Source organism: Strongylocentrotus purpuratus, unplaced genomic scaffold (genome assembly GCF_000002235.5).
Source record: "Strongylocentrotus purpuratus isolate Spur 01 unplaced genomic scaffold, Spur_5.0 spur5_scaffold_20, whole genome shotgun sequence".
NCBI classification, from domain to species: Eukaryota; Metazoa; Echinodermata; class Echinoidea; order Camarodonta; family Strongylocentrotidae; genus Strongylocentrotus; species Strongylocentrotus purpuratus.
The window spans coordinates 33,681,683-33,707,285 of record NW_022145606.1 but is presented as its reverse complement, the minus strand read 5'-3'; the positions used below and the strand labels follow the sequence as shown (position 1 = coordinate 33,707,285).

The window sequence follows — 25,603 nt, the reverse complement described above, 5'->3', positions numbered from 1 at the left end:
TAATGATAACTACCATAAGTGCAGTGATAAATACCTTGTGATTCAAATTTCATTTTTTCAGTTTCTTCATGATTTGGTAGCCAAGGATCACTTTGACTGACAAAACCATGTGATGTGAATTTGCAAAAATAATACCATCACCAACCTGGTCGTTGATGCTTTTGAGAGGACAAATAGGAAAATGTTTCAGTTCATTAGACTATCTTTATTTGACTATCTTCATTTGACTATCTTCATTTGACTATCTTTATTTGACTATCTTCATTTGACCATCTTAGTTTGACCAACATCGTTTGACTATCTTCATTTGACCATCTTCATTTGACCTACCTTTATTTGTCCATTTTCATTTGACTACCTTCATTTGACTATCTTCATGTGACTACCTTCATTTGACTATCTTCATTTGACTACCTTCATTTGACTATCTTCATTCGATTATCTTCATTCGACTATCTTTAGTTACAAGGTATTATAACCTCCCCAATGATATATATTAACTTGATGTGGTTGTACAACATGTGAGAAAAAAATGGCTTTCACAGTAAGTCAATCAAGATTATAGAAAACGAGAATATAAAAATGGACTTTTTGAATACAACGTGAACGAAAGAAACAAAAGCAGTGAGGTAATTTGCATCCCTTTTTTGTGACCATCAGCAATAAAATGACATACATATATAATACGCTTGAGGATCATGTTGTTTGTTTATCTAAGTAATGTTTCACTAATACAGCTATACATAATACATTCTATATGCTGAGACTACATGTATCATCAACCATTCAGACAATTTGATTTGGGACAATTTCTTAATACCAAAGTATGTTTGATTACAAATAATGTCTGAGTGCACTTCATCTAATTTGTACTATCTCAAATAACCTCTTTGCTCCTCATCTTCTTTTTCCCATTTTATTTCCATTTTTCATTTTGGGAGTGGGAGAGGGATGGGGTGGAGATGCCACACTAATACAGATTCAGGGCATCTCCTCCCCCCCCCCCTCCCCTCCCCTCTCCCTTCAGTTGTTTAGTTTTAAACACCACTGAATTCAGGATGGGAAACTTGATACCATTGCATTTCACAATCAATTAATTACAGAAATTGCAATAAATCATACTTGGCCTTCAAAATAACTGCCTCTACACTGTCATACAAATTTAATTCAGCCTCCATGTTTAATTTGCTAAAAGCACATGTGCAGTGAAACCTGTATATAAAGACCACTCAAGGGAGACATGGAAAGTGGCCTTTGTACTCAGGTGGCCTTCATCTACCAGTTCCTTCAGTACAGGTTTCAATGAGAAACCGTATTCAAGGGAAACAAACAAAAATGTGGTCTTTATAGACAGGTGGTCTTTCTCTACAGGTGACCACTGAAGCAGTTTGACTGTACATGTCTATCCTAAACAAAAACAATACAATCAAATACATGGAAGGATGATTTCAACACAGCAATCGCAAGCACAGGAAACAATTTTCATCGACGGAACTTTTGCGGACATGATTGTACACCATTGGCTTACTACTTTGTCCTAACACACGTCGAGCTATACACAAGTACATGTAAACAGAATACAATATGTATTGCATAATGGCGTATTAATAATAATAACTGCAAATAGTAATTGATTGCGAGGGTAAAATGCCCTTAGTATCTACCGGTATTAGAGAATTCGGGTGTTAGGATATTGTGATTGAAAAATGCAAAATGATTGATTGAACAGAATAAAGACATGGCATAATTCAGCATATGAAAAAAATATTTAAAAAAACATTATATGGCCATCTTAGTAGACTTGCGACATTCTGTGACATTCAAAGAACCTAAATTATTGTCTGCAAAACTTCTGGAATTGAATTAAATATAGAAATTCTCAGAAAGAAGAAGATAAAATCTCAAATTGAGATTAGTCCCATACGTACAATTCGATGTGAGTCAAATTTTGGGGGAATTCTAATCTTGACTTTATATTTAGTCAAATGGAGGTGGAGTCTAAGACATCTACAATTCCATACATGTACCTCGTTAGAAAAATAATCTGACAGCACTTACATGACAAATTTTCGAAACTTATTAGAACCCCTAAAAGCCTCTAACATTCAACCCCCATAAACTTTTACAATTCAAAGCTCCTGCACCCTCAACTTTCAAAGCCCTAAACCCTTAACATGCAAACCCTCAGGTGTATCAGACAACGTTGATACCAGAACTACTTTCATTTTTCATTATTGCATTCTCTCTTATTAATAATATATGAACACTAGATGAGTAGACAGAGAAAGGAGAGTACATGCATGCAAATTCTGTTGTGACCTTTGGCAAATCCTCAAGAACTTAACAGCCATGTCATGGCATAAGCCATTGAAGCCTCTGAATGCTTTGATACCAACTGGACTTTCACGTTTTATTACCTGTGTACTTTCCTTTTGGACATATCTAGAGATAAGATGAGTAGACATAAAAAGGACAATGCATGCATGCAAGCTCTGTTGTGACCTTAGGCAAATCCTCAAAACCATAAGACTTTCACGTTTCATTGACTGTGTACTTTCCTAAAAGTATCTTAATACGAGATAAGTAGAAAGAGAACGGACAAAGCGTGCATAACAAATTATGTTGTGCCCTTAGACAAATCATCCAGACCTTGAAACCAATGCTGTGTAAGTACTCTCTTATTCAATAACATATTAGTGGTATCTTAATACTTGATGAGTAGACGGCCTGAGAATATTCTTACAAATATTTTTCGGTAAACCTCTGATAAATCTTAAAACCTGAAGAGTCAGGGTCTGGTACGAGCTGTTGGAGCCCCACAACACCCGCAGTTATACATATATCCCACACCCTCCAAAAAACTTATTCTTTGGTAGCCAAAAGAAAAATCCCTAAAACCATCTGACCCCAAGCTATTAAAGCCTCTGAACATTTTGACAACAACGTGACCTTCATAATTATGTCATTACCTTAGGAGGTATTTAAATATTTGATGAGGAGATGAAAGCAGGACTTTTCCATGCATAACTAATTCTTTGGTGGCCACAAGAACAATTTCTAAAACCATCTTATTGGAGCATCTGAACACTTTGATGCCTGCACTACATATTTACTTCATAACCGTATACCCTAATTAACATAATAATTTATTCTTCGGTGGCCACAAGAACAATTTCTCAACCATCTGACCTAAAGCTAATGAAGCCTCTGAACATTTTGATACCAACGTGACCTTCACATTTCATTACCCTATACCCTCCATGTAGAAGGTATTTTAAAGCCTGTCTGCACTAGTTTGGCCAGGGGATTAGACCTCCCTGCAAGGTCACTGACAGGTGGTTATCTCATCAAATCAGCTCTTAATTAACATACAGAAAAGAGGATGGGAGACCAACAGGCACCGATTAGGCATTGTTTGCTATACAGAGGGCGCAAGTAGCTATAAGTAGTGCATTGGGGCTTTAATACTGAGTGAGGAGCCGAACAATGGCCATCTCCTTACGAGTGTTCTGTTCTGAAAGATAATTTCATTAATGTATATCCACCATGTAAGAGGTATCTAAATACTGGATAAGAAGACGAACAAAGGACATCTCCTTGCGAGTGTTCTCAAAGATGATTTCCGGTTGGTCCGAGATGCATCGTAGGCAGTTTGGCGCCATCACCATGGCCAGATTGTTCACGTCCATCTTGGTTAAGGCTACGTGCTCCTCGTGAGCAAAGATCTGATAAGAAAACAATTGGAACAAAGCAATTATCAGTTGGTGAATACAACGGCTGTTTGAATTGGAATTTGAGAATGAGTGAATGCTTTTGGGCTGAAGTTTGGAAATATTTTTCATATGTTTTTCTTTTCATCAAGGTTTTGTTTAAACCAAAGGTATCCATCTCTTGACTGTTCCACCAAAAATACCTCTGGCGCTAATGACCACCTCTACATAGAGGCTGAAGTGATTCCAATGTAAGATTGGGTTTATAGACAGTGTATTTCAATACTGCTTCAGTCACTGGTTGCACTCAACATATTGATCTTTACATCAAAAAAAGGACCTGTTTCACAAAGCTTTTTTTCAATGACAAATGACCCAAATCAGTAACAAATCTGCTGATGACCAATCAGAAGCAAGGATTTCAGTAGCTTATATCAAAAACTGTCATTTGTCACTGATGACAAGTTTTGTGAAATGGGGCCCTGATCTGGTTAGTACCGGTACATACCTGCAGGAACCTGATGAAGTGGGAGAGCACATGTCGGTTGAGATCCGGGAGGTCCTCCACGACCTCGAGGGCTCCGTCCTTGTCGTTGCACATGACGATGCACCGCTCGTAGAACTCGTCGGGGATGAGGGGCGTGTAGAGGTCACGATACCACTGCTTGAGGAGGGAGGCGGGGACGTGCGGGTCGGAGCACTCTGGGTGCACCCATTGGTCACACTTGAGCTTCAAACTGTTGACCTCGTCAATGTCACCGGGTACCCTAAGAGGAAAAGAGCAAGATGGAGGGTTTCAATAAGATGGATGAAGAATCAGGGGACAATAATAATAATGATAATATTTTGGCTTATATAGCGCTTAATACGTCAGGAATGTCAGGGTTTCTATAAAGCGCTTTACATTATTACCCCGGTCATCGGATTCTGGCTTGCCTGCAGACAACGTATGCACTTTCATCACTCCCTGGGGAGCATTCCAACAAGAGCTACTAGGCTTAAATTGCTAAGCATACCACATTTAAAACCTGGGTGGAGAGTGGCAAATGTAGATCAATGCCAAACGACATTAGTGCCCTGCAGGAATCGAACTGTGGACCTCCACATCCACATCATCATCATCATCACCACCACCTTCTTCTTCTTCTTCTTTATCAATACTAACACAACCATCATCATCTTAATCATAATTATCATCATCTTCTTCTTCTTCTATATCAATACTAACACAACCACCAATCATCATCATCATCATCAAAATTATAATACTTGATCAACAACACCATCAAAGCCACCATCATCATCACCACTACTACCACCACCACCACCACCATCACCATCATCATCACTACCACCACCACCATCATCACCACCTACCTAAAGATGCCTTCACACCGTTGCCCATTCAGCCTCAGAACCTCCTCAGACAGGACGACCACAATCCAGGGCAGAGAGTAGTCTGGGAAGCGATCTTTCTGCAGCTCCAATGCCTCTTCCAGCGTGTTCCCAAACAAAGACGGAAAGAAGATGGAATTCTGAAAAACAAAAGAGTCAAAAACTTTCACACTTAAAGATAAAGTTGAGTTCTGGTGATGCGATTGCATTGCGAAAGAAACTGTGGGGAATCAATCAGAAAAAGTTGATGATCTAGCATATAAGTATTGGTGTGTACATGTACTGCAAGGTTCAGGAGTCATCAAAATGATAAGAAATTTGGCCCAGTCTTGGTGAAGTTACAAGCACGTACACTGAAAGATGGATATGCCTACTTTTCCTTTATCCATAAAAATGCACCCCTAATTCAAGGTGACTTAGAGCCCCTTTCTTTAATTTTTCCTACACGAACATGTGGCATAAAAATATGTCCCGATTTGTATGTTGTAACATACCATGTGTAGAATCTGAAAGCATTTGAAGAGCCATGCTTTTCAGGGAACATTTGTCATCTGATGTTCTTCCACACTTGCATAATAATGATTATGCTCACAAATTACTTTTCGCATCTTCCCAGAACTCAACCTTCTCTTTAAATGTATCAACGTCGCAAGATAAAATGGTAACCTTACCAATACAAGACAGTTATGTTATTATCCCACGTACTAACTAGTCATCAAGAGCTCAAGAATTAAGATTAATTAACTCCGACTTCTATTCTCCTCCCCAGGCATCAAGGGATTAGGGGGTTTTCGCAAGTGCTGACTATGGGATATTTAAATGAGCTCGCCACCCCGTTCTAGCTCGATTCCCGACGCTAATATAGCTGAATACCGTCATAGGTTTGGACGCTACGCAGAAATTTTCGATCTGAGTGCGACCCCCCGCTAAGATTAGCGTTGTAGAAGGCCGTGTCGCCGGTTGCAAAAACTCGCTATTATCACAAACCCCTAACAGGCTAATATTCTTAAAAAGTACCGGGTACAGACTTTTGTTACCACTACCGTCAGCTTTAACTTTACAAAACCTAGTAAGGGTTAAAGGTCATTCTTGGTAAACAGATCAGATCCATATGCATCTAGCTACATATAATGAGACCCCAAAAAATGAAACAGGTAGCCTTTCCTAGTTCTAAACTGTGCAGCCCTGTTCAATCGTTTCCTACAACACTCTACAGGTATCCCACCAAAACCCTAAACACACTTTTGATGTTACCATAGCGATTGCTATTTCATTGGATGAGATCTTCTTGTTGCCTTTCCTGGCACCAAAGTGTGCCACCCTGTCCAAGCGTTTCTAGACCCTCCCCCCAAAAAACCATCACCCCAACCACCCCAACTCAATACAAACACAAGTATTCTGTTGATGTTACCTTAGCGATTGCTATTTCATCTGAAGAGATCTTCTTGTTGCCTTTCCGGGCTCCAAACTGTGCCACCCTGTCCAAGCGTTTCATGCACTGCTCAGCGTAGTCCTTGACTGTCACCTGAGAAACGCAACACACAAACTACATGAAAGAGAGACAAGGTATGCATAAAGGTGTACTGACTGGCGTCCAGAAATAAGTACAGTTAATTCTGCATGTTAAAGTCATATTGGTTAGTATCATGAACACGAACAAAGTGTTAGAATCATTCAAAATTCGAACAAGGAAGTGTGAATAACACACGTTTTGCATAGCTTGGTCAAAAATTTGGTTTGATTTCGGGAAAATTTGACTTGTGCGACTTTTGATTTATGCAGAGTTAACTGTTATATCTGATTTATGGAACGCCAGGTGTCAGCCTCCTTCTTCACATAACATTTACTAAAGACCTGTCTTCATCAGCTTGAGTTTGCCAAATAAACTGCTATTTTCAGACACGTGTTATTAATAATAGTATTCCGCTTTTTACAGATATACTATTACCCCCGTCATTGGATTCAGTGCTTGCCCGCACAAACTGTGTGCGCATTCTCCACTCCCTGGGGAGTATTCCAGCAAGGCGTCACTTGACGTTTAAAAACTTATTATCCAGAAGCTCAAAATTGCGTCTCCACCAGACAGATACACTCATCACAAACTAGTTCGGACGGGTGCAAATTAGCCCACTATTTCCCAAATAGGAGGATATTTTGAAAACAAGACCAAGATTTCTTGGGCTACATTCTCGACCAAATATCCCGCTAATTGTAAATGCGGGCTGATGAAGACGCAATTTAACTGGTTAGTTAAAATAGTGGATTATTTGGCAAACTCGAGCTGATGAAGACAGGCCTTATAACACGAAACAAAATGTCACCATGAAATCAATCTCTCATTTTCATTTCCTGACTGGATTATTGTGTTTACAGGTATTTGTTTTGGTACATCACAGTTATCTCATTTTGATGTATTTTCATGTTCTCAATTCCTTTTGTGCCTCAATCACATTAGAGATAGGGAGTTGACGCAATAAAAATACTCGGATATGATTATCATTATTATTATCATTAATTTGGACAGAATAAAGAGCTCCACATTTGGTGCTCTCTAATAAGTGGACTAAATTAAGCCAGGTTTAAATCCGTCCAACTTAATAAATTTGTGCCAAAATTGAAGATTTACAATTCTTTGGGGTCAAACAATATTTTGGACAATTATACACTGTGGGTTAGCTACATTTGATAGGGTTAGTAACATTTGTATAGGGTTAGTGCATCTTGCAAACATGCAGTTAAAATGCTTGTCTTTCATGAAATACAAAAACTGACGCTGAATTTAAAATTTGAATTTGAATTTGAAATGGAAATGGAAATGGAAATTGAGCTTAAAATTGAAATTGAATGAAATTGGAATAGGAAATTTGAAAATTAAATTTGAAATTGAAATTAGACTTGAATTTGAAAAATGGAAACAAAAATGAAATTGGAAAATTAGAGATTGAGATTGAAAATTCAAAATGACAATGAAACTAAAATTGAAATTGAAAATTAGACTTGAATTTGAAAATGGAAATGAAAGTGAAATCAGAAAATTTGAGATTGAGATTCAAAATCAAAACTAAAATTGAAATTGAAATTGGAATTGAAATTGAAATTGAACATACCTTTCTGGTATCAAAGTCTCCAGCCAGGTGTTTGACAATGTAGCTCTCTAGGTAGGGATGAAACGATACAGAGGGAGGGAAGAAGTAGAGTAGAATAGCCATCAGCTCCCAGCCTGAGCGTAGGCTGTCCCTGCAATGGAACAAAAATTGACCCGAAAAATATTATTAAAAACATTCCTCTTCATATTGATAATACAATACATTATAAGTAATCATAGATGCAATTTGAATTCTGACTATTGAAATATGGGGCCTGTCACCACGAAATGAGTCCAGTTGGTCAAAAATTTTATTCCTGTTTTTAAGTATTATATGAATCTACATTAAGTAAGCTTTTAATTTAGGGGTCACACATTAAAATTGATAAATTATATCCAGAAATATGAACAGAAACCTAATTGGACTTTATAAACAATGGGATTTACCAGTTTTTAAAAATGCATCATTTTCGTGATAATTTCAGATTACATAGCCTATATTATTTGCCAAAAAATGTTAGAAGGAGTTATTTTCGTGACCTAAGCTCTGAGGACATAAACTACAAGACATTAATAAGTCGATTTTTGGAAAAATCTTAAATGTGGTAGGTGGGTCAATTTTCAGTACATACACACTATACATCGCTATTACTACGATTGAGCCTAATGCGACACTGGACTCATTTTGTGGTGACTGGCCCCATATATTCTTTAATGGCAGGTGAATGCATCAATTTGTAACCTGGCACTTAACAAAGATTTATGCATTAAATTTGATTACATCACACAAAATGGTCTATTAATTACTTGTGGGTATCTCCAGGGAGTGGGAGGAAACTGTATTCAAGGAATCAACCTTACTTGACCTCAAATAAATCTAAACTTACTCTTGGTAGTTCTCTGAGGTTTGTCGGCAGACCTGGATGTAGACCTCGTCCCGTAGAGGTACGATGGACCAGCCCTTGACCACCAGGTCCAGCAAGGCATAGTCCCTGGTGTGACCCTTGATCACCCGGTCACCCATGTAACACTGGGTCAGTGAAAGGTTAAAGGTCAAGGAACTTTAAAATGAAATACATGTTCACTCAGGTGAATAAATAATAATAATAATTAGATCAATTTATAAAGCACAGCTCCTTTATAAATATACTCCACAATGTTGCGATAAAAACAAAACTCCCAACACTGCTTCTTTACATAAACTATGAGTTTAAAAACTTGAAATAGATTTTTGAAAATTCAGTCAAAATTTTGGATTATCTTTAATTGTACATCTAGCATTGAAGTCACTACCTTTAACATACATGCCAACATTTGAAAATCAGAAATCTGTACAAATTATGCTATTTTCAAAAAAAAGAGGAACAATCCTAACTCTCCTATTCAATACTACAAACAAATTTGTACAGGAAGAGGAACACCTGCATTAAAATGATAATTATCTTCTCCCAAAAAGAGGAATGTTCCTCTTTAATCTGAACAGTTGGCATGTATGCCTTTAATATCACCATTTTATCTCATCTAAACAATGTTACCAAGTCCCTTTAACTTCTCATATTCCATACGGAAACTGAAGGAATTGCTCTAAATTTTGGCAATAAAAGATGTAATCGAAGTAGATCCTACTGCATTGATTGTTGTAAAGGATATGTTTAAAGACTTCTGGTGCTTCCCTTTTGACTGCCTTATCTTCCGTCATCAGCATGGACTTCCTTATGGGCTCCTAGTTCAGGAAATAAGAAAACAGTCAATGAGTTCAAGAACAATCACAGAATGAAAAAAAATTGGCAGAAATTCATGTTTTCCTTGCAGTTTATGATTCCAACAATGCTACATAATTGACTGTTTGCCATGTACAGGCTCCTTATACAGGAAATGAGAAAACAGTCCGTAAGTTTATTAGGGAACACTGCAATAGCTTTTTTTTTTTTTTGAAATAAATCTTTATTCAGGTAAAATCATGGATAACATCATAGTACATAAATATTCATAACAAATCACTGAATTACATGTCTAAATGAGGTCAAATCAAATTATATTTCTATTTACTTAATAGCAGATTTTAAATTAGTTATAGTTTCCTATAGCTAAAATCAGGTATTTTCATTAAAAATGATATGATGATGATGATTGGCTCCTAATACAGGAAAAAAGGAAACAGTTAATGAGTTAAGGAACAATCATATAAAGGAAAAATTGCATGAATTCATATTTTCCTTGCAGGTCATGATATCAACAATAGGGACGTTTAGATTTACACGACGAGAGCGTGGACTGCCGGTGTGACATTGTGTTAAGGCACTGGGCCGTGCCCGGCAGTGCCTTAAAAGGACGTCACAATACCTTAAAAGGATGTCGCACGTGGCGGTCCACATTCTTGTCGTGTAAATCTAAAAGTCCCTAATGCTACATAATTGAGTGTTTGCCATGAAGAGACAGGGAGAACATCATCACACACCTCTGTTGTGTAATTCTGTAATTCTGGGGGGTGTTTCACAAAGATTCTAAGTTGAACTTATCTCTAAGTTGGACTTAAAAATTATGGAAAGCCATTAGCATCTTTGAAAATATTTTGTAAAAGTGATTTTGAAAGGCATAAAATGTTGATTCAAATCATTCATATTTTCTATCATCAAGGAGAGTTCATGTTCTGGATGTGGAATTTATAAAAAGTCTAAAATACTTGACTTTCTGCTTTTGTATATATTTCGTTTTAAGGCTCCAATGGCTGTCCATAACTTTTAAGTCCAACTTAGTGTTAAGTTCTACTTAGGATCTTTGTGAAACACCCCCCTGGTATCTTATTTCCTTCTATTCCTTATTAAATTAGATGACAACAAATGAAAGAAAATGATAATAGCTTTCTGTTTCTGTTACATCATGATCACCCCGTCTCCAAGGGCAACCCTCTCGGGTTCAACACCCTCTCTCAGACCTTCCCTTCACACCTCCTGATTCTTTCAAAATGTCATATTCTGGCCATCAGTGAAACTTTCTATTATTCCTACAGCCTCACAAATTCTTCAGACCTGGGTCGAGCAAGGTTGCTATAAATGAAATGCTCACATGTATCTGAGAGCATTTGGCATCATCGCAGAACTTACTAAGCCATAACTTCCTCCCTGCCAACCACAATCCAGGGTGCCCCTACTCGCTTTTGGCAGAACCCCCAATATAAATTGGATGCAATTGATTAACCTATCTGCAGTAATTAAAGCCACATGACCTTTAGAATGAAAAAAATTCACCCTTTTACCAAGTCACACGTTTCCTTCTAATTTCGTTCAATTAGTGAGTACCGATGTAAGGATCGTTATGCTTCAGTCACACCAACGAGTCCGACACCTGGGCCCTGTTTCATGAAACTCGTTATCAATAACAAGTTACAATAACTGTTACCAGCTACTGAAATCCTGGCATTTGATTGGCTAAGAGGAAGTTTGACATAGAAATTGATTATTGTTAATTGGTAATAAGTTTTGTGAAATGGGGGCCAGACCGACACCAGACAGACGTCAGACCGACACCAGACGTCAGACCGACGACAGACGGAACAAACAATTGCATTACCACGAAAAACCAAAGAATGGTCGGTTTGAATTCAGTGTAGAGTCAGTCACACCAACGAGACCAAGTTCAGACTGACAACAGCCCAAACACATAATCGTGTTAATACCACAAATGGCCCAAACTTGGTCGGTTTGGATTTGGTGTGACGTCGTTTCGGCAGTGTGACTGAGGCATTGAATCTTACTGTCAGTGTCCTTGCTAGGTAGCCCCCTGTGACTTAGACTACCGCTTCTCTGTTTCCTTCTTCTTAATCTTTATCCTTGCGTTTTTATTGAATCTTCCATACCAGGGGTAGTGGCTCAGAGGTAGAGCAGTGGTCTCATGACCAGGAGGTCCCAAGTTTGAAACTAAGTCAATACTCTTCTTTCTAAACAACCCTTTCTTGTGTCTTTTAAGAATCTCTGGGGCAACTTTTTCTAGATCTAATCAAATCAGGGGGTGTTTCACAAAGATCCTAAGTTAAACTTATCTCTAAGTTGGACTTAATGATTATGAAAAGCCGTTAGCATCTTTGAATATATTTTGTAAACAGTATTTCAAAAGACATAAAATGTTGATTCAAATCGTTCATACTTTCTATCATCAAGGAGATTTAATGTTCTTGATGTGGAATTCATGAAAAGTTGAAAATACTTGAATTTTTGCTTTTGAATATATTTTATTTTAAGGCTACAAATGGCTCTCCATAATTTTAAGTTCAACTTAGAGTTAAGTTTGACTTAAAATCTTGTGAAACAACCCCCAGATCTTGTTCCATCTTACCTTTGTCCACGACAGCATATTTGAGAGTGAGATCTTCTTTCTAAACAGCCCTTTCTTGTGTCTGTTCAGATTGTCTGGGGCAACGTTCTCTAGATCGTTCTCTCCGGGCAGAATCCCTTTCTTGTTCCCTCCTCGTGTGATGGCAATGAGAGACGGACTATTCTTGAGGCCGTGCGGAACAGTTCCTGTCTTTTGCTATTGTGAAAACAGGATTATACAAAGTAAAATGTCTGCATACAATATGGAGATGCCCTGTTTATATGTATCAATTCTATACAATTGTTGTTGTTCCCTCATGTGTCATGGCAATGAGGGAGACAGGCTTTTCTTGAGGTCCTGCGGAAACGTTCCTGTCTTTTGCTATTGTGAAAACAGGGTTATAAAAAGTAAAATTTTTGCATACAATATGGAGATGCCCTGTTTACACGTATCAATTCTATAAAATTATTATTCCCTCCATATGTCATGGCAATGAGACCGGCTGTTCTTGAGGCAGTGTGGAACTGTTCCTGTTTTTAGCTGTTGTGAAAACAGGGTTATACATGCATGTGCACATTACATTGGGGCCCTGTTTACACTAAACATTGCTCCAGTTAACACAATGGATACACGCTAAACCTGGTATCTCCTTCGAAACAATATAATGAAGAATTTGAACAAAGCAATTGAAGTGAAATTTACATGGTAATGGTACTAAAACAAATAGAAACATACAAAACAAAACAAAACAAAACTTAAATATAGACTGATTGTGTGTACATTTACAAGTACAGTATGTGCCTTTGATGTCTTTTTGATGAAAATCAATTAACTCTATTCAACACTGAAACTGAAAAATTAATTAGTTTGACATTGTTCATATATAATACATGTAATTAAATCCATTTTAGCTCTCATACAAACATAGGAACATTATATTTTATATCCATACCTGCCATTAAGTTAACAATGATCTATGAATTACCAATTGCAAAATTCAATGATAGGATAGTACAAATATAAGCCAAAAGTGCATGGTGATGTATGTACATATAAATTATAGTCATTCACAACTGAAACTGAAGTTACTGAACATATATATTTGCATTGTGACAGTACACATGGAGTGATCAATGGTTTAGTTTTTAAATCATGAATGCATTAATCACAAATTGCAACACAATGTTATTATCCACACGTTACTATGTGTGTTAAAAGATGAATTCTAAAAAGGAGGGGGGGGGGGAGGGGAAGGAGCAGGTTATTTCTTTAATTATTTGGGAATAATCTTCATACGCCATTGGCCTCTGTTTTTCTCACCACATTATGATATAAATTGAAGACATTTTTAATGTTTGTTATTGTTTATGCATATAAATTGTACTTGCGTTTTTTTAAAATCCGATGTGGAAATAAAACTTGAACTATTATTATTGGATAAATGAAAGAAGCATATATTGAGCTTCCTATTCAACAGAAGAATATTGTACAAGATAGAAGGCCATCTGTGTATTGATAGTAAAGAACATAATGGCAAACTTCCCTTTAGAATATCCTATTTGAACAGAAATGTCAATTCTGGGTATTTTTGTCTTATACAATGGAATAAGGAGTTATTAGGGGGTCCCTATCTTCCTATTCAGTATTGTACAGAAGAATGTTGTATGGAAGTTGGGGTACATTCATGTGTGGGTGTTGTACGTGTATTTTTAAAGGGTGACTCATCTTTTTTAGAATAACCTCATTTTTATGAATTCAACGGAATGTCATTGTGGCATTATTATCTTTACTTGTATAGAAAACCTTTGGATAAGTTTGTGTTGAAGCAGCATCAGTTCTGGCTGAGGCATACATGTACATGTATATTATGCCTTATTCCCCCTACTAAACTTCAAGTTCATTAAAGTACTTCATTCAAGTTCTTCTTCTACAGGTATATACTCCCTTTTCTTCATATCGTTCTCCTACTCCTGAAATACGGCAGTGTTTTTCTTAAACAGTGTAGATGAAATAAGGCAGTGTTTTGGGTTCCCATTCTACAGAAGAATATTGTATGAACTTGAGAGACATCTATGCATAGTTAGTGTGGCACATTTAAACAGTTCACTTCCCTTCTTCCTAAATCGCCTGTTTCAGAAGAAACGTCAGATCTACGATATTTTACTTTCTCTTATACAGTGTAGATGAAATAAGGCAGTGTTTTGGGTTCCCATCGAACAGAAGAATATTATATAATCTTATTTCGTCCACACTGTATAAGAAAAATAACCTAGAACTGACGTTTCTTCCCCAAGAGGCGATTCTATGAAAGAAGGGGAGTGAACTGTTTACCTATGTGCTACAATGTACACAACCCACAAATAGATGTCCCTCAAGTTCATTCAACATTCTTCTATAAATGGAAACCCTTAGCACTGCCTTATTTCATCTACACTGGATAAGGAAAAGGAAAACAAGAAAAGGAAAATGACCTATGTGCTACACTATCCATGCATAGATGCCCCTCAAGTTCACAGGATATTCTTCTGTAGAATGGGAACCCAAAACACTGCCTCATTTCATCTTATGTACAAGAAAAAGGAAAGTAAGAAAAGGAAAATAACCTAGAACTGACGTTTCTTCCAAAAGAGGCGATTCTAGGAAGTAGGGGAGTGAACCGTTTACCTATGTGCCATACAACCCACGCATAGACGTCCCTCCATCTCCTACGATGTGTATTTGATGGGTAAAGGGCGGGATGGTATCTAGATCAGGGTTTGTGATGGTCCTGCCAGATGGTCTTCCCTACCCTCATAGGAAGTGGTGCGTCTAGTATTGCAGCAGCGAGCTATCATAACGTAATTCAGCTTTATTGGAATTCGCTGGAGACTTTTTCTCCATCTCAATCTGACTAGTCTTCATTCAAATCTTCTCAGATATATTTTACATCTCTACCATCAACTTTGCATAATATTCCCTAATATTTTTCTTGTTTTCATTTTTCTTTTGAGGGGTGGGCTATAATTTTGGAAATATTTACATCTGCAGGCTCCAGACTCCCTTCTTGTTTTCCTTTTAAATATTTTTCCTAGCTGTTTTTTTGTTGCTAGCATTACCATTTTAAGTTATGAGTTTTGAACAAACTAATAAACTGCCTATTAAATAGCTATAGGTATAATAGCTATAGGTATATTGAAATTGTCCTCTAAAACGCATTAAGTTACAGATTTTCCATACAACTTTCTTCATTTGTTGGACTTCAAAAAGATCCTTAGTCCTATACATGTATCTTTCATGATAAGCCAAGAACCAATAGCGGATCATTCCCAAACCAATTTCCAGCCTGTCTGAGAAAAGTCTACATCACAGATCATTACATGCGATTTAGGTATGCAATGGCACCTTTAATAGCTTGTCACAACCTGGCCTAACCCTAGCCTATTCCCTAACCTAAAAACATATCACAACCCAATCTTCAGCCTTATGTAAAGCCCTGGAGCGTGTTTCACAAAACTTATCATCAGTGACAAATGACAGTTTTTGTTATAAGCTACTGAAATTGATCCCTGATCAATGTTGGATCAGGATCCCCAAAATCAATTTCTATCCAAGTCTGATGAAAGCCTACGACATAGAGCCCTACAAGCAATATAGGTATGCGACAGCACATTAACTTGTTACAGCTAAGGGGGATGGCGAAGAGATTAACCGACTTGATGATCATACAAGATGGTCGAAGAACAGTATAGCATGTCTGTGATTGTACAAATGGCAGTGCGCAGAAAGGATGCGGATGCGGTCGAGTCTGAGATATTAGTTCTGCTCTCCACTTCCCTGCTCACACTGGCAAATTTCATTGTACAAGGAAATTTGGCAATTTACATGTAGTTCATCAACAATAAAGGAAGCTGAAAAACAGTTGACAATGAAAATGTCATTTTCCTAATTATTTGATCCACTTGTTAAACGATTATGATTTGAGGTCCCTTACAGTTACATGTACATTTCTGCGGATTGTAGTTCTTAGCATAAATTAACATCAACTATGTCCAGGGATCAAGTTAATTTTATTGTCCACAGGGGCTCTTCACCCCCAAAAAAGAGCCCCTGTGAGCCTTCTCACGGGGGCTCTTTTTCAATACAAATTTTTATCGAAGTGGTACCCATGATACTCTTAAATTCTTTGCTCTTTCATCGTTATCATTAATAGTCGACACTACTTCCCTCTTAAAAGTTAAGTTATAACCTGCAGCTAATGGTCAGATTTCCTCCCTCTGTACAAAATTACATAGCTCACGGGGGCGAATCACCCATCGCCCCCGTGCATTTTGAGCCTTGACTACGTCATTTCATGTCATATCTGGTTGCATCTAGACTCTTAAATGTGCTATTATTCGATAAGGTCCGTAACGTATGGGACAAGATAGCACGAACATGCCCTTATATGACGTTTCTTTATATGAGATGTGAATGTACATTTCTTCTCGTGCGAACAGAGGTGAGGCACTGGCTGGCAGGATGATGAATGGATGGGTGTGTTTTTTGAGTTGTATAGGATTGTAAAAATGGCGGAGGGCATTTGCTCCTCCATTGTCAAGGGAGATTGTGGTTTAGCTATTTCCAGTGTGGTTACATGGTTAAGGGTATTGCCACAGGAGCGATTAATCATGAACCATGGATAGATAGGGATTCAGAGGACTGGGAATCAATCTACATGTGTGTATGTATACAGGGTACTCGTACCAATACGGGACAATAAAGGCAGGACGGAGTTAACAAAGAATACAAATAAAGAGCGCAAAATACGAGAGCCTTAACAGTTATGAGGCTTGAAAACGATTCAGAACAACAAATTAAAAAAACATTATTAAATATGAATATAACAAAGTAGAGAGAAATGAGAACGTACAGAAGGAGAAGTAGAGAAGAGGAAGAAGGAGAAGTAGAGAAGAGGAAGAAGGAGAAAAAGAAGAAGAAGAAGAAGAAGAAGAAGAAGAAGAATAGAAGAAGGAGAAAGGAGAAAAGGGAAAAGGAGGAGGAAGTGAAGAAAAGGGGAACAAGAATGAGAATGAAAAGGAGGAGGAAGAAGAAAAAAAGAAAAGAAAAAAAAAAAAAAAAGAAGAACAAGAACTAATAAGAAGAGGAGGAGGGAGAGGAGGAGGAGGAGGTAGAGGTAGAAACAGGAGGTGAAGGAGAGATAGACAAGAAGAAGACATGACCATAAGGTGCAAGAAATACTGATAGAGACGTCAGAATTTCAAGCTCGATCGAGCATAGCCTGATGGATGAAGGGTCTCGCCTGAGCTGTACAGTGATTGAAATAGATAAGGATGAGTACTATAGCAACTGTTATGAAAACTGTAGGTTAATGATTTAGTGTAATATACATGTAGGTGAAATGAACATACCCAAAATAGGCCCTGTTTCATAAATACTGTAATCAATATATTGCAATAACTGTTATAAACTACTGAAATGGTGGCATTTGATAGGCCGAGAGCGAATTTGTCATAGAAATTTAGCATTTGTTATTGATAACAAGTTTTATGAAACAGGGCCCAAAACGTACAGGAGAAAGGGTTGACAGATATACTTATGTAATTACACAAAGAGGGCAGGGCAGATTAACAGGGGGTAGATTAACAGGGGTGGGGCATATTAATAAAGGGTTACAGGAAACTGAAGATACATACTAAAAGTGTTATGAATCTGTGGGGTCAAGAGTTGCATGATTTTATTATACTCATGTAAAACATAGAAAATACAGGAGAGAGATGGATACTTTGACAGTGATATTAACTTAACATACAGCAAGAGGGGGAGGGGTCAGATTAAAATGGGGGAGCATAATAACAATGGTGGAATGCAGTGGATAAATATGCAATGATAAGTGTTAGGTGCTGCATTTTCCACAATAAATAAATTGTGTGTATTATACACAACCACTTCCACATTATCAACACCTTCACTACGTTGTATATTATATAAACATACAGTACTTTACTCAATAAAATATCAAATAGACATTAAATTGAAGAATAATAAACAAACAAAGGAGCGAATAAACAATCACACATGAATCATTATGTACACATGACAAACAGACATCAATGACAGGGCTTTTTACTGTACACTTGAACAGACTAAATGTAAATATTTTAGAATCACACAACATGAAGAACAGTGGAAGAGAGGTGGATGTCAACATTGCCAATTTGATGATCATTGGCAACATTTCACGCTTTCATTTTTATTAAGGATGATTTTTAGCCATTCTTGTCTTTCTTTTGGTGTGGTGCAGTTAGGTGCAGCTTGCAATTTTTTGTATACTTGTTAGTTTTCATATTCGGGTCTTTTTTTCAAACATTAAGGTATTTTGTTAGAGTCAGCTCTGCTTTCTTTCTTTCCTGCTTTTTTCTTATTTTTTGGTCCATGATTTTATTTCTATTTCTTCAGTTTCTCTTTTTTTCCTTTTTTCTTTCTTTCTATGTTTCTGTCAAAACAGCGAGTAGTTTTACTCAGAATGCATGAAGTAATGGGAAACAGAGCAACATATCTTCAAAATTACAAAAGTTCTGCAAATTTCTTTTCTTATCAATATACAATTTCAAAAAGTAAGATTCACGAAAGACTTGATTTGCATGATTGTATGCATGTACATACACCTTGACAATGGAACTCAAAAGAACACCATATCTTTGTAATTATCAGTTATGCCAAATTCATATATTGTGAAATTTTCTGAAATCACAATAAAAGGGAGGTATGTGTGTATATTATGGAAGAGACACAGCAAACTGCAAAGTGAGAGAGCAAATGAAGAGCTTCTATGGGTTTATAAATTGAATCCTAATGACTTCTTTACGATTTCATCACGTATTTAAAATAAAATTAGATACAAAATTGAAGCAGATTGAAATTTTAGCAGCACTCGCAGAAAGGGGAGCGAGAATGGGGGTGCATTTTCAGAGAGTGAGCGGGAGAGCCAAAAAAAGAGCATGGCTCATGAAAGCTTGATAATCTTGATAAGAGGGCGTGTCCACACCCACCCACCTTCCACTCTTCCGACACCACCACTGGGGGCGTGGCCTCGCAAATTACCATGGAGATGGGGCGTTGGTCCTGCACGGAGATGCTGCGTTCGAAGACGCTGGTCTGGATCATGTTGACACCGCTGGTGGAGGAGGTCGTGCTCCCACGGTGGTGCCCCCCGCGCTGCAGGGAGGCGTGGACCGTCTCCGTCAGGGGGCTCTCCATGGAGTGGGTGTCGTGAGACGTGGGGGAGGGCGGAGACCCGGGCGTGTTCATGGGGCTGCTCTCGTGGGTGACGGACGCATCGCGGGATGAACTCTCTGTGGGGGGGAGTGGTGTTATTGAACATTCACAGCGTATGTGTTTTCATCATGTATAATAACAATATAAAGCAGTGTACAACACAGGGATGCCAGTTAGAATTGATCAGAGAGCCTGAAAATCACCTACAATGAGCTATTTTGTACACAAAAAAACACTAAAATATGGCATGAAAATAAATTGCCAGGGCAAGAATTCAGGCTTTTGCCTGAAAACTGGCATCCCTGATAATATACATATAAATCAGTGTACAACAGTATCTGTGTGTAGACATGTAACACACTAAACATAAATAAGTAAATCATTGGTTCATATTCAACAGTCATTTTTTTATAAATAGGGCCTTTAAACGAAGTAATGTTTCCAACCAAGGCTGCTTGCTAACAACTAAGGACCTGGGGGGCGTTTCACAAAACTTGTCATCAGTGACAAATGATAATTTGTGTTTAATATAAGCTACTGAAATCTTTGCTTCTGACTGGTTATCAGCAGATTTGTCACTGATTTTTGTCATTTGTCATTGAAAAAAGGCATTGTGAACCCCCCCGCCCCCAGATGATTCAAACTTCAAACAGGAGCCCATCCACGTAGAACAGAAAATTTAAATCAGGACCTCATGGTAAAAGTTAGAGTAAACACTGTAATAACAATGTAGCAAAAGATATCTTAGTTTTAAAAGAAGTACATGAATTAATAGCTAAACTTTACAAATTATCTAGTAATTACATACCTTCTGAGTCAAAACTCTTATTGAGTCGAATGCCCGCCTTGGCAAGTTGTTCGTGTTGGTCCAAAGCTTCAAGACTATAGCTCCTGTTCTCATGTTCCCCGTTAATCCGCCCCATGGGCGATCCGGAGTGATTACGGTGGATCTTAATCTCGATATCCTGGGCCCCGCTCAACCGATCCATCTCGCGCAGGACCATGCGCTGCTCGTCCTCCTTCTCGCGCTGCGCGATGAACTCGAGGTTTGCGTAGATAGGATCCGATGGCATGATCTCGTCGGTGTCCGTCGAGAGTTGGGGCGGTAGGTTATTGTTCGGGGCTTGCATGGCCGGCGAGTGTCTGTGAGAGAGAATGTGGTCCTCCTGCGAAGGTGGACCAACGTGAACGTAGGTAGGACCGTTGAGGTCTTCGGAGGACTGGGACCGTTGTGAATCGGACGTTACCGGCCGGTTGGAGGAGTCCGAATGATGGGACGAAATGGAGGTCTGGGAGTTCTGCGAAAGCTGGCTATCTGAATGTTTATGAACAATGTGTTCCCCACGCTGGTCGGGGAATCCTGCACCGTAGCTGGGCACGAGATGGCGGTCTTTGGTGCTGGGGTATTGAGAGGAGGAGTCCAAACTCGACGAGGAATCCGGAGTGGCCGTGCGATTGAAATTGTTGGAACCTGGAGGTGAGAAAGAGGAGTCCATGGGACTGGCTAATCGAGGACTCTCCTGCTCGTTTCGGTGGTAGCCGGGTCCGATGAACCCCTGCGTGTTTGGAGGTTGGGTTTGAATTTGAGGCGGAAGTTGGTTGCGCGGCGGCTGTCCAAAGAAATGCTGCAGACGTTCCCCCGACTGCGAATGGGGCAGGTTCGCGTTGGGACTCGTAGGCCCGCCAAAAGTTCTTTGCATGGCCGCCGTCACGCCCATCTTCGGCATCTGTTTCTTCTTTTTGCTGCGGGGTGAGGGCGCTGTTCGATGCCGCTCCTCGCCCTGACTCACCGTAGACACCTGACTGTCTGAACGCTCGTGGACGTGTTGTCCCTGCATCTCCAGCGACCGCCTCCGCTGCGGTCCATAGCCTTCCGTCGACTGATGCGACGACTGCGACGCCCGACTGTCCGGACGATGGCGCTCCTGCGAATGATCAGAGCCCTGCGAAAGGTTCCCTCCAGATCCTTCTCTTTGCATGACCTCTTGAATAGCGTGACCCGCTGACCTGCCAACCGAACCGAGTTCATATCCTCCGCGACCACCGTGAGTCGGGTAGCGACTGAAATTGGGCGGTTGTCCCTGCATGTCGCCCCGGACTTTGGATATGTCCATCGGTTCACTGTCAGATCGCATTCTACCTTGGTGTGCGTAAGGTACCTGACATAAAAGAGAAGATTTGTATCAGAAGAAAATCTTAAAATTGTAATCCGGACCCCCTTCTTTAAACCCTGCTATATCTCGGAAATAAAAGCCCAGAACAATAGTTGCCGAAGCACACGCCAGTCCTCAATGCGATGACAAGAAGACTGTGCACGCTGAAGTTGTCAACAACATGTTTACAAATTTTGAAAGGTGAACAAACTTTTTCCTCACCTGTGGCAAGGGGTACTGTGGCTGCTGTTGCATGTTGGGAGGTATTGGCATCCCGGGCATCTCCTGGACATAACGCTGTGACCTTTGACCTCTAGGTGACCCGTGCATGACCCCTTGATGATGGTAGCCCATGCTGTGGGCCGTGGCAAGTTCGTTGAATCTGGATCTAGATAGAGGGAGACAAGATCAGTGTCATATGATGTATTGAAACAAAGGGATTTTACAAATAAAGAATATCAGTGTGAGAAATGCGTGTCATCCCTGAGATTTGTCTAGTCAAACTTTGTCTGATTTTCAAATTTGTCTAATGGTCATGTGGATAAGCAATGAATCTAATTTCACTTTCCGAACATCTTTACATCAAATTAAAGAGAATTATCCATTAAGCCTAATTTCAAACCTGTCTTACACCTGTTGCGTCTATTATCTGCGCACTATAAATATCCCAGGGGTCTAATAAAAAAAAATGGTGACAAAGGTCAAAGGGCACTTCATCTGGGAACTTGCATATAGATCAGGTCAATGTATGAAGTACCCCACTCAATAGCAGCCCAGTCTGTCAACCTGACTTGTATTGTAAGACTAGTTGGGAAATAAGATGATCTGATAAGACCACTATAGGCCTGCTTCATCAGCTCGAGTTTGCCGATTAACCCGCAATATTCAGACTTGGGATATTATCCCGAAGCTCAAAATTGCGTTTTAACCAGACCGATACACTCATCACAAACTAGCTCAGACAGGCTCAAATTAGCTTAGTTGGTCTTGTTTCCAAAATATTTTGGAAACAAGACCAACATTTCTCTGGATATTTGTTGGACCAAATATCCCGCTAATTGCAACTGGGGACTGATGAAGTGCGCAACTTTAATGGTTAATTTGCGATCAGGATAGTTAAAGAGAAGGTTGAGTCCTGGTGAAGCGATTGCATTGTGAAAGAAACCTTGTGGAATTGATCAGAAAAGATTGATCATCTAGCAAATAAGTATTAATTTGTATTGCAAGGTTCTGAAATTTGGCCCAGTCTTGGTAAAGTCACAAACACTGTACACAGGAAGATGTATATGGGACTAAACCAACACGTGGCGAAAAAATCTGTCCCGATTTTTATGATGTTACATGCCGTATTTAGAATATTAAGGCATTTGAAGAGCCATGCTTTTCAGGGAACATGTTATATCTAATGTTCTTCCACACTTGCATAATACAATGATAACACTCACAAATTATTTTTCACCTCTTCCCAGAACTCAACCTTATCTTTAAGACAGCGGTTTATTTGGCAAACTCAAGCTGATGAAGACAGGCCTATTGAACGCTACACAGATGTGACTATTGTTATTATTACGTACCTCTCCACCTGGTCTGACGCCCTTCGTTGTCTTACAGGCTGACCGATCAGCTCCGCCTGTCCATCACCCTCCATCCTCTCATTGTCATGGGGAAGCCCCCTTGGTGGACCCTGCTGCTGCTGATGGTGGTGGTGGTGATGGCGGGCGTGCCGATTGTCCTCTCGATGTCGGTGGCGATGCCGCTGCTGTACGGGAAAATACAGGGCAATGGTTCATCAGTTTGGATGAAGGTTAAAGACCCTATCTGATGAAAATATAACTTGATATTAATGGAAAACTGAATGAATGTAGAATACAAATATAAAGGAATAACAAGTATTTACCCATTATTGAATAAATCCAAATTAACACCTCATTTTCCGCACCCCTCCAAATTACGCGTCATCATGGGGTCAAATTTTCTGAAGGGTCTTATAACGTAAGAATTTCTTTCAAAAAAGTGAGCATCGTTACATTGGGATAAAGTTCACACACAGACACAGGCACACACACACACGTACAGGGTGCTACAAGAATTTTTTTCACCACTTGCCCTATCGGGCAAGTGGGTTTTCAATTTACTTGCCCAAACAATATTTCCACTTGCCCAAAACTTTAAAGCGAAAAAGGACTCGAGGTTAAAGCATTTATTATCTCGTAACTCTTCCATCAAGAAACGTCATGTAAATAATGGGTAATCAACTATTTTAAATAAAGTACGGACATTTTTATTTCATCATTCACTGCTATAAATATCATGCCAAAATTTGTAAATTCTTACTAAATAATAATATTGAAGATATTTTACGATAAATCTCGGATAAGTATGCGAAAACTAGACTAAACAACGTCGCTAAAACCATGAAAACAAAACAACAACGGCTTATATTCTGGGGGTCTCGATACTATTATCAAAATGACTCGCTCGGTCGGATCTTGAGACCGCAGTAATAAATTGAAAACGAGACAAAAACATTCATCTGATTTATATGAGCAGCGAGTTTTAAATAATATGTTCACAATCATTAACAGTCATTATGAATAAATATCAAACATTTGACTTTTTGTACTTACTAGAAAATCCCTGTTGTTTATTCCATTCCGATTCGCACGTGTTCATTTCCCTAGAATAATGACGTCATATTTGGCGTGATTCAACCAATCGGCAATCAGAGAATAGCAAAGGCCTGTCGGTGCGGCCTGCAGAGCTAGAGAGAGAGAGCGCGAATAAGCTCGCAGCTGGTACGATCGCGCTAGCTGTCTCTAGCTAGCTCACGGCCGGCCGTGCGTGGAGGCGGAGCGGCATTCATGGCTTGAAGTGTCACTGTTGCATGAGCGCTGAGCTAGCTGAGCTGGCTAGCTGTCTGTGAAGTTTTTTCGAAATCGGAACGATCACTTTTTTGCTTCTGGATTTTGACGACGGGTAAGAAGTTGACGGGTGAATGGTAGAGTTCTTGGACACTAGGAAATTACTGTAAAAGTATCACTTGCCCGAATCGGGCAAGTGATAATTTGATTTACTTGCCCGACGGCTCAATTTGGTTGCCCCGGGACGTCGGGCAAGCGGGTTTGTCGCGCCCTGACGTACATATGTATGTGTATATATACACCAAAGAAATGTTATATATGAAACCAATTTTGAGGCTTTTACAATTACATTGTGATGGGGAAAAAAGGAGAAGAAAATACTGCCCATGCATGTAAAAAGTTGGGTTTACATGAACATAATAAACATGCCCTTTAAAATGAGCAAGAGAGTAATTGAAAAACATAATCAGCTCATATACTAGACTAAAATCTTAAAACTGGCATCTTCCTTAAAATCCATCAGGGCCATTTTCTACCGAATTACAAAACAATACACGACATATTTCTACGCAAACTGTATCATATTTAATACATGTACAATTGTACATGAACCCTCCTCACATACTGTACATAAATTACATGCCAGATGCCTTAGTATCAAAATGGACATGTAGCCCCAATAATTGGCACACATTCATCCTCTATTGTCCAAGCTCGATTTAAACCGGACAGCTGCTGGGGCAAGTTAACAACGTAACACCTTAGCGTCTGGTTCGGCATTCACATTTAGAATAATTTGACTAATTGTTCTCTTTTGTTTGAAAGAATACAATG

At 39.0% G+C, this 25,603-nt stretch overlaps 1 protein-coding gene across 5 annotated transcripts in view; it reads right to left on the bottom strand.

Annotated features, from left to right (window-relative positions):
* Window positions 1-25,603, bottom strand: part of LOC593776 — an 81,381-nt gene continuing 55,778 nt past the window's right edge. For 2 of the 5 annotated variants that reach the window (XM_030993269.1, XM_030993272.1), the window contains 12 exons: window positions 23,483-23,667; window positions 22,131-22,296; window positions 20,564-21,914; window positions 19,534-19,832; window positions 12,523-12,717; window positions 9,841-9,913; window positions 9,078-9,228; window positions 8,213-8,342; window positions 6,517-6,651; window positions 5,088-5,245; window positions 4,219-4,477; window positions 1-3,725 (listed from right to left, as the gene is read on the bottom strand). In XM_030993269.1, coding sequence (XP_030849129.1) covers window positions 3,531-3,725; window positions 4,219-4,477; window positions 5,088-5,245; window positions 6,517-6,651; window positions 8,213-8,342; window positions 9,078-9,228; window positions 9,841-9,913; window positions 12,523-12,717; window positions 19,534-19,832; window positions 20,564-21,914; window positions 22,131-22,296; window positions 23,483-23,667 — 3,297 coding nt within the window. In that variant the 3' untranslated portion in view covers window positions 1-3,530. The remainder of the gene's footprint in view (window positions 3,726-4,218; window positions 4,478-5,087; window positions 5,246-6,516; window positions 6,652-8,212; window positions 8,343-9,077; window positions 9,229-9,840; window positions 9,914-12,522; window positions 12,718-19,533; window positions 19,833-20,563; window positions 21,915-22,130; window positions 22,297-23,482; window positions 23,668-25,603) is intronic. The other 3 variants (XM_011666246.2, XM_030993270.1, XM_030993271.1) reach the window with 3 other exon arrangements.